General features: G+C 47.5%; 2 protein-coding genes across 7 annotated transcripts; one reads left to right on the top strand and one right to left on the bottom strand.

Annotated features, from left to right (window-relative positions):
* Nucleotides 1-360: 360 nt before the first annotated feature.
* On the bottom strand, nt 361-4,360 carry LOC120708699. Of its 6 annotated transcripts, none has more exons than XR_005689431.1 (7): nt 3,990-4,360; nt 3,736-3,885; nt 3,325-3,582; nt 3,132-3,202; nt 2,107-2,654; nt 541-2,040; nt 361-375 (listed from the first exon to the last, which is right to left on the bottom strand). XR_005689431.1 is itself a non-coding variant. In XM_039994078.1 (6 exons), the coding sequence occupies exons 3-6, from the start codon at nt 3,476-3,478 to the stop codon at nt 1,754-1,756; spliced, it is 573 nt and encodes a 190-aa protein (XP_039850012.1). In that variant the 5' UTR covers nt 3,479-3,582; nt 3,736-3,885; nt 3,990-4,357; the 3' UTR covers nt 1,540-1,753. The 6 variants fall into 6 exon arrangements, 3 of the variants coding, with proteins under 3 accessions (XP_039850012.1, XP_039850013.1, XP_039850014.1); XR_005689432.1 differs by having other exon boundaries at nt 541-2,034; XR_005689430.1 differs by having other exon boundaries at nt 541-2,654.
* Nucleotides 4,361-4,795: 435 nt separating this feature from the next.
* Nucleotides 4,796-5,692, top strand: LOC120710793 (pectinesterase inhibitor 28-like). The gene has a single exon (XM_039996370.1). The coding sequence runs from the start codon at nt 4,854-4,856 to the stop codon at nt 5,478-5,480; it is 627 nt and encodes a 208-aa protein (XP_039852304.1). The 5' UTR covers nt 4,796-4,853; the 3' UTR covers nt 5,481-5,692.
* The last annotated feature ends 3,852 nt before the right edge of the window (nt 5,693-9,544 follow it).

Raw genomic sequence — 9,544 nt, 5'->3', positions numbered from 1 at the left:
TTTTAATACTGAACTAAAATTTTAATACTATAGCATTAATTAAATTAAATTATTTTACAATATTAATGGATTCATACGTAACTTACCTACATATCACAAGTGCGGAATACGGCAGGACTTCGCTGTTGCAACTCCCTCCCTCACCCCACGTCTCTTTATACAACTGTAAATTGTGAAACCAAAAATATATTTCTGTAAAAACGTTTTTAAAAAATATAAAAAAAGCCACCAAACTGTACGTGCGGATATGGAAGTATGGGCCATATGGGCCATATGGGCTTTCACCTTGCATCCGCTGCTGGGCTTAGGCCTCCTCAGCGCTGCTCGCTTGTTGGATGGCCCGGTAGATCCGATCGAGCGAGATGGTTGTCTTGTCTGCACTTGCACGTGAAGCAAAGTGACAGCCATGTACAGCAACCTGGACCTTTTCAGAATCTTGTCGTGTTTGTTTCACGGTGAAAATTTTTTTTAAAAAAAAATGTTACATGCATGAAGTATTAAGTCTACTAGAAACTCTGGGGCGGCCGTTGCCGCGCCTACCTGAGAACTGAGATGACCAGACCAGTGTATTTTGGTTGTTTTGCGCCCTTGCTTCATCATAGTTGATGTGGTAACGATCCGTTTAAGCAATGGAAATGGTATTTAACAAGTAAAAGACGAAGATACGCATCAAAAATACTTTTTTAGGAGAAGCATTGTATCAGGCAGATTTCTCAAGTAACATTTAATATATTGGTTGAGTGAACCAGCGTATTTCACAGCTTGCCGCTATTCAGAACAACAAAATCGAAAAATCTCGTTCCCTCAGCCATTTCCTAGCAGTGGTGCCTTCAGAATAACATCTGCTTGTTGCAGGGGATCAACCATAAATTTGAGCATAGTAATCAACATAAAATAAATAGCGTATACAGATGATTGAAAGCTTGCATACACTCTGTTCTGCTGGCTGCTTCTCCAGCCAACCAACAATATTTTTCTCTCACACCAAACCAGCACCAGCCACCAGTCAGCCAGCAGTAATTTTCTCTCACAACAAACCAGCACCAGGCACCAGCCGCAGCCAGCAGAACAGAGTGATAGTAGTTTTTAAAATTATGCTTTAACCAAGGTAGTAATTATTTACCAAAGCAAATGAAAAAAACAGTTATATATCAGGGGTTAGATCACAAATGGCAGTTCATGATCAATGTAAAATGAACCATGCATTATATGGTCAATATAAAATGAAAAATTAGCCACGCGTTATATATATGCTCAACGTAGCTGGTTCATGATCATCAAACAATATGCTATATGCAACATAAGGCAAAGAAAATAACAGGAATCTGAAACTGATGATGTTCTGTAATTGGGGAGTAATAATTTGAATAGAGGGTCATGTTTTGTTCTGTAGAAATCTTTCCTTGCTTTCTGATGTTCATCATCATTGTAGCAGCAGTAGATGTTTTCCTTATAATGGCTATCTGCAGAAATAATTGGTGAGGCTCAAATTACTTTGGCACACAATTAGCAATTCTTCCTGTCAAATGAACTCCGACATTAGAAAGTTTCAAAGTACAATTATTTGGTTGTTTTGGAGCCAGAAATATTTGAACATTGTGTAAATTACAGAGCATCTATTGTAGCAATATATATAATTTGCAAGAAAATCTAGCCAAAGATTGATGGGAAAATGGAATCCAATCAAAGTGAGGTAAAAAATGCGAGTTGGATGCCTTTAGCTATTTCATCGAACATCATATATGCATGAACATTAACACATAAAAGAAAAAACAGAAATCGATTGAGTATGTAGAATACACGGAGCAGCATTGGACATGGAGCTCCAATCATGAATTGCCCTATAGCCGCTCCCCGTTGCCGCCTCCACATCCGTTGCCGACGCCGTGGAGGTCAGGCCTGAAGCCCGCAACATAGTGAGTTCGGTCGTCGATGGGCACCCCCAATAACCTCTCGCTACGCACACCGCGTCGTCGCGGTCTGCGCGGTCGACTTCCTTGCAGTAGTCCACCATCATCGTCTGCGCGGCTACCGCTGCAGCTGCCGCCGTGCAAGAATCAGAGAGATCGTAAGTCTGGGAGCTTGGGGATGGAGAAAACATGGCACCTCTAGCTTGTGCTGCTTCTGCTGCAAGAGCAAGCTCAAGCACTTGCTCACCGACGAGCTTCGGCTGTGTCCGCCGCTGCATTAGCTGGTGCTCCTCTTCAAGCCGTGTTTACATGATAGAAACACTACAAATCCTACAAATTACACAGATCGCAAATCCTACAAATAGCATGTTTCTGGAACATAGATAGAATGTCCCCATCTCTCTTCATAGTCACCCTCAAGTAAGTGTTTGGGCAGGAACTTAGCATGTTGGACATTAGTATTAATTAATTAAAATCAAAACGAATTAATTAGAATGTCTATAATATACCAAAATAACTAAAGGCCTATAAGAAGGTAAGAAATATGTTAGCTAAAGCATAATTCTGTACATGGTCCACACAAAAAATATTTTTAGCAGATGTAGAATACAACAATGAACAAAATAATTCACAAACAACAGAGGAACAATGGCTGCAGTATACTAGCATGAAGGTGAAAATACCTTTGGCATCTTTAGTTCTTGATGGGTTCAAGTCTTTCCGAGGTTTCTGTGCCTTGGTCACCTGGAAAGAAAAGGCAATGCCAACGACTATCAACCAATCAGTACAAAAATATTCTCATAAATATGAATTGTTTTCCACTATCAGTTATAGTACATAAGTGAAGCCACTTTTGGACATTAGACAAAACAACTGTATCTGTTGAACAAACATGGAGTGGTCATAAAACGTTGTGCTTCAGAAAGAAATAGAGTGTTATCTGTCCTAAGGATATATTACCTAAACACCCAAATCAATTAAGGAAGCAAGAATGCAAATTGAGGTGGAGTAAATGGTTTAGAAAGAAATAGAGGATTCTCTGTCCTAAGACCTAGAATATTACCCACTTTCATATAATTGATTGATGAACACCCAAAACAATTGAGGAAGCAAAGAATGGAGTTGAGGTGGAGTAATTGGCAGCTCAACTCGTTTCAATTTAGAAAAGTAACTTGCCAAGCTATATGTACTTTGAGTTTGAGATAAGATTGGTGTGCTTACCGCGTTGAACAGCCTGACAACTGAGTCATCAGCAGCCGGAAAATTCATGGGGAAAATGAACAGCCTGACAACTGAGTCATCAGCAGCCGGAAAATTCATGGGGAAAAAGGACAAGTGAGCAACAGAGTGATTTTTGGTGAAATTTATAGCCAGAGATAGGCAAAACAACATGGTATTGAAAACAGTGCATTACCCCCCTTGGTAGCAATCTTGATGAGTTCCTTCTCTTTGCTGTCCAAGTGGTCTTTAGGTATGACATGGCCCTTCTCTGCTGCCTTTTTTCCCACCAAACCAAAGCAAATTTCAATGAGAGTGCACAGCCAATGAGCAAGGGAGGTGAGAGCCATAGCACTCGCCTCTCCTTTCTAGCCTCCCCTTTGGGCTTGTGCTCCCCTGCTTCTTCGGCCAACTTGGCGGCGACCAATTTCTTGTGCGCTGACAGAATTGGACCCTAGGCAGAGAAGGAGACGCGTCAGCAGAATCTTAACATATACTTGTTCAGTTTTTCTTCTTCTCTTTCATTTTGTTGCTCGCTCATATGCATCAGTCACTAAAGGAAGAAATGCAACAATATTATATTTAAGGAAGGAATGGTGGGAATTACCAAGGGGTCGTCAGGGAGCTTCTTGTTCATGATCTTAAGGAAGGCGACGCGGAACGCCCTGCAGCCTTGCTCGAATCTGGTGACGGCAGAGGTGGAGACCCCCTCTTCCTCATCGTCCTCCTCCTGGTCGGAGTGGGAGAGGGCCAAATCCTATAAATCACAAGCACATATTGTATAAGTTTAACTAATCAACTAATTCATCCCCAATCTCACTGGTTAGGGTTAGAAATTTTGGGGGAAATAGCTTGGCATACCTTTGGGAATTGGGAGAGGGGGCCAGCCACCAGCCAGGGAGGAGGAGGGAACCGCACAGGGAAGCAGGGAAGCGCCGGGCGTCGGGAGCCGGGAGGTCGGGGAGCGAGCCGGCGAGGAGCGGCTGCGGTGGCGGTTCGCGGGAAGCTGCGCAACACAGCCGCACAGGGAAGCAGGGTCGGCCTAGGGGCGGGGCGACGGCCGGCGAACCGGCGGCCGGCGACCTACGCTCGACGGCCGGCAGGGTCGCGGGACGGAGTCCCTGGCTCGGCTCGCCTCCGCCTCGCCTGTCGCGCGTCGCCTCCGCCTCGCGGTCGCCGAGAGGAGACGAGTCGAGAGGTGAGGCTGTGAGGGCGGCTCGGGAAATTTTTTTTTTCATGCAGCCTACGGAGGGGAGCAGCGGGGGAGGCCGTGGCCCTTGGTCTTCCGTGATCCCAGCCATCCATGGATGATCCGACGGCTGAAGTTTGCAGGCGACGGCCCAATGATATGCGCGATCCAGGATCAGGTTTCGTCTTTTAAAAGATTTGCAAAAAAATTTCATAGATAGATGCAATCAGCCTAATTAATTCATAATTAGATACAATAATACTATAGTAACTATACTCTAATTATTCTCCAATTATACGGTTAAAGATCTCATTTACTACAATATTACTACAGTACCCATAGCTAAGGTGCTTTTGTAATTAGATTTTATTTAATACCTCTAATTAGTGATTAAAAGTGTAAAAAGTTTTCTCAAAAAATTTTCACCCCTAGCCAAACACAGGCTGGAGCGCGCACGGGCACGCGTATATCTTCTCTGGGGGCTCGTCCTCAGCCGCCCGTGACCGGTGGGGAGATTCGGGCATACGGAGGCGGCAATGGCTTCCCCATTGCTTGTCTTGCTCCTCATCCAGCTGAACGTCCTCCTCAACCTGTCCGACTCCTCCGCCGCCCTCGCACAACCACAACACAGCAGCAGCAGCAGCAAGGAAGGTCACCGACCCGCGCTGTTGCAATCGACGTGCAACTCCACCAGCTTCTACGACGTCTGCATCGCCGCCCTGGCCGCCGACCCCTCCAGCTCCACCGCCGACGCCCCCGCCCTCTGCGCCATCGCCGTCTCCGCCGCCGCCGCCAACGCCTTCGGCACCGCGTCCTTCCTTGCCAACGCCAGTGGCGCCGCCGCCACCCCGGAGGCGGACCGCGCGGTCCTCCGCGCCTGCGCCGCCAAGTACGCGGCCGCCCGCGACGCGCTCCTGGCGGCGCGGGCCTCCCTCGCGGGGCAGGACTACGACTACGCCTTCGTGCACGCGAGCGCCGCCGCCGAGTACCCCGCGGTGTGCCGGACGCTGTTCCGGAGGCGGCAGCAGCAGCAGACGCGACCGAGCAGGACGACGACGACGTACCCGCCGGAGCTGGCCAAGAGGGAGGAGGCGCTGCGGCGCCTCTGCACCATCACCCTCGACATCATCTCGCTATTGCAGACGCAGGAACCCTCCACCTGACTGAATGTTCAGTTCGGCACTTGTCGGTGGGATAGATTGACTCCATCCTCTGTCGAAGCTGATGCGTGAAAAAAAAAATGAGGTTTGAGAATCTGATCAGATGAGAGTGCTTGAAATCCGAGCGATGCAATGTATGGTTGATCATTCATGTGATGCATGGCATGGATAATCAATGGAATGAAAAGGTTGATCACGGACTGTAGTTTGCTGGACGGATCGGGTCGAGCTGGCTGAATTTACTTTGTCTCTACTGCTTGGACGCGAATATCATGAGTCATTGCCCCCCAAAAAGGGAAAAATGGGCTGAATGCGATGCTGCAGTCTGTATTGGATCAGAGCCCATCTTGTTTTTTTGGGAAAAACACAGCCCATCTTACGCATTAAAGGCCCGGAACCATTATTAGGCTCGAAGGTTGTTGACCTTTGAGGAAGGCTAATAATTTAATTTATTACTGGTTGCAAATCTCTTTGCAGCTCATCTCTCAACCCATTTGTATAGTTGTTTAGCTCTCCACCATTAATACATGGCTCATTTGTCTATCTCACAAATTTTTTTGGTTTTGTGTCAAAGCTGGTTGTAAGCTTACAGGCCAATTTCCCTCTCTCTCTTCTTCTCTCTCCTCCACCTCATCATTCAGCCCGCTTATAACCTACCATAATACTTGCTTTTAGGAGACACACAAGCCGCCAGCAGGCCACAAGCACAGACGTACACATGAGAGACCATCCCATGGCCATCTAGCGAACCTTGATGCTGCTTCCGGCATCTTAGTATTGCAACCAACAATTATTATGATTTATTATGAAGTGTGGCACCTCCGTTGTTCAATTCATTAATCAACGTCAATCATTATGCATGTCCACCATTTGGACGAAGACGAACCTGATTTCAGGGTCTTGACAGGTAACTTACGTCTCTGACGACGATTCTTAAGAATTAAATTGTCTCCATAGCTCTGGATGATGGCATAAACTCATGCGTGGTATATCGGTATAGAATAACGATAGGCGCACATGTCCCTCTGTTCTTTTTTTTTATCTTTGGCGAGGAATGTCTCTTTTGTTCTTTCTGTGTACGTATGACAGCAATTTGTAGGTTTGACTGCTCAGCGCTACTGCTATGTTCACAAGTTTGCTTCAATTACATATGCATTCTTATCTCCTCAACCTGTTTCGTTGAATGTGGTTGCATTGTTTGTCTTGTGAGTTGTGACAGATGCGAAAGAAGATGTCGACCTAGATTTAGGTCATAGTTTATCCTGATTACTTGAAATTTTTTTTTTGAAAATACATCACTTGATTAGTATAAACTGAAAAAAATGAGTGCTTTTTAGAGCGACTGGACATCGACCATGCGCCTGCTGCTGCTGATTTTATATCGATACACCTTTGTTTGTCGGTACCCAGGACTAGAGTACCCCTCTTGCTGTGTCTAGGCAAGGGTCTCGTACTTATCCTTAACTACGTCCTGACGGCCGAGCAGCCGGACCCCTGTGGTCCGGAGCCCTACTCTCCCGGCAAATGGCCCCGGATCCGCTCCCCGCTCGGGGAGGGTCCGGTGACGCCACGTGTCCAGGAAGTAGGTAGCCCTCAGCCAAAACAGCTGGGGCCCCGGACCCCCGCCAGGTCCCGGACCGCCATATACTATCCGGACCCCTCAGCGGGTGGAACCAACACCCCGCTTGGGCTGGTCCGGAGCCGCCACGTGTCCGCAGGTGCGGGCACGCGCGCGGTACCGCTTGGCTTCCACTGGAAGACTCGCCTACCTACCGCATTCAAAGCGGTAGACGGAAGTGCGCCCTGCCACAGCAGAGCCCGAAGCGGCTTTTGCCAGGTTGCACTGTTGGTCGCGTGTTACCAAGGCGCACAGTACAGTCGCTGACACCGTCCACGCCGTGTCTGTCAGACTACTATGCCAGTTGGACACGACGGCTCGGCTTCGCCGATTATGACGCCTACACGTAGACCCAGCAGTCTACGCCTATGTTACACGGATACGGATACGGATATCGGATACGCGGATACACCATTTCCCGAAAAACATTGATACGGGGATACGGCTAGGATATTTTTAAAATTAATAATTAGAAGGCATTTGTCTAGCATTTGATGGATTTGCATCACTAATTCATATATTTATATGTTCATTTGTGAGAAAATAGGAGTTCTAGGGATTAGAATGTGAGAATATAGAAGTTTCAGGGGCTAGAATGCGTTATAAATTCGTATATTCATATGCTCTATAATTATTAAAAAGAGAAAGGGGCAAAACAAAAATAGACCAAACCTTATCTCCTCCACCCACAAACTGCTGCCGGTCGTCTCTCTCCCTCTCGACCTTCTCTCACGCCCTCCTCTGCTCTCGATCTCTCTCCCTCTCCCTCCCTCATGGCCGGGGCGGGCGGCGGCGGGGGCGGCCAGCGCGCTCGCGGCCGGGGCGCCCATCCTCCGGCCACCGCTTCGGGCCACTGCCGCGCCAAGCCGCTCGGGGCTCGACCCCCCTCCCTCCCTCTCCAGCGAGGGGAGCAGCGCCAGCGCGGCCAGGCTGGGCAGGCCCAGATCCGGCGGACGGCGGCTCCACCCGCCCGCTCTCGATCCCCGCCCCGCTGCCGTCGAGGCCATCCAGCTGTCCGCCTTCGGCTCGCGCATACGCTGTGCCGCGCCTCCGCCGCCGTCGAGGGCGCCCAGCCGCCGCCCCGCCTCCTCTCACTTCCTCCCTCCTCCCTCCGGTTTCTCTCTCAAATATGCGCCCCAAGCGTGTCGGATACTCGTATCCGAGGCGATACGTATCCGATTTTTTTGGATACAGCTCAAAACGTATCCAAGGCGTATCTGTATCCGATACATATCGGATACGCGATACGCCACCCCCCAGACGTATCCATGTATCATTGGTCTACGCAACCTACACTGCCTCAACGGGCACCTCGCCGATAGGACAGAGGAAGCCTCCCTCGGAGAGAGAGTCTACAGGGTGATAAAGCGTATCCGACGAAGAGATCCTCAACCACTATAGCACTTTGATGTCTATTTTATGGTATACTATATAACCTCGTTGGGCCCAGGTATCGGGGTCCAACGCCTGTGTACGCGCCTCCCTTGCGCTATAAAAGGGAGACGCCCGTTAGAGAAGGACTCAAGTCTGGGGAAGCAGAGGCTTGACTCATCATGAAACACAAGAGCTATATAGTACACAGTGGACGTAGGGTATTACGCTCCGGCGGCCCGAACCACTCTAAATCCTCGTGTGTTCTTGCGTTCTGGCCCCCAAGCTAGATCGGCCTAATCGCTTAGCGCAATCCCGAGTACACCCCCTCTGGGATTAGGCGGGTGCGTTCCGCCACCCGGCTGTGGGTACGGCAACGTATCTAGTGCAAACCAAGGACCTCGTGCAAACCCGTGCAAACCTACTAAACAAAGTTTCAAAAAATTCTGAAAAAAATCATGAATGTGCTTCTCAGCTTACTTCATCTATATATAAAATTTCATGGTCAAATTCGTCTTACTCTAGAAGTTACAAAAAAAGACAAATTTTCTGACAACAATAATGGTTCAAATGCATCTCAAATTTGTCTTTTTTGTAACTTCTAGAGTAAAACGAATTTGACCATGAAATTTTATATATGGATGATATAATCTGAGAAGCACATTCATGATTTTTTCAGAATTTTTTGAAACTTTTTTTAGTAGGTTTGCACGGGTTTGCACGAAGTCTTTGGTTTGCACTAGATATGTTCCCACCCTAAAAAGCCCACAACAACCTTAATTGTATATTTCAAAGTTCTGGAACAGAAAACTAGCTAAATGTTTATTGGAAGATTGGCTGCGTAATTTACTAATTTTCTACACAGGTTCTCCCAGTAGGGACGCAGGGCCATCGTTTTGGCCTTCGGCCTTGTACATGCACAATTTCTGTAAGAAATTTATAAAAGGTTTCAATAGAGGCCTCTCTGCTCTTTGTGTCAAAAAAAAAAGAAAATTGAAATATGCAGGTAAGTAAGCAAATAAATATTTGCATGCTTACTAGACGGAATTCTGTTTTTGTTTCAGATGAAGATTTGAAA

Source organism: Panicum virgatum, chromosome 5K (assembly GCF_016808335.1).
Source record: "Panicum virgatum strain AP13 chromosome 5K, P.virgatum_v5, whole genome shotgun sequence".
Taxonomy (NCBI): domain Eukaryota; kingdom Viridiplantae; phylum Streptophyta; class Magnoliopsida; order Poales; family Poaceae; genus Panicum; species Panicum virgatum.
Note: the sequence above shows the minus strand (reverse complement) of the source record. Positions and strands in the feature narration are given on the sequence as shown.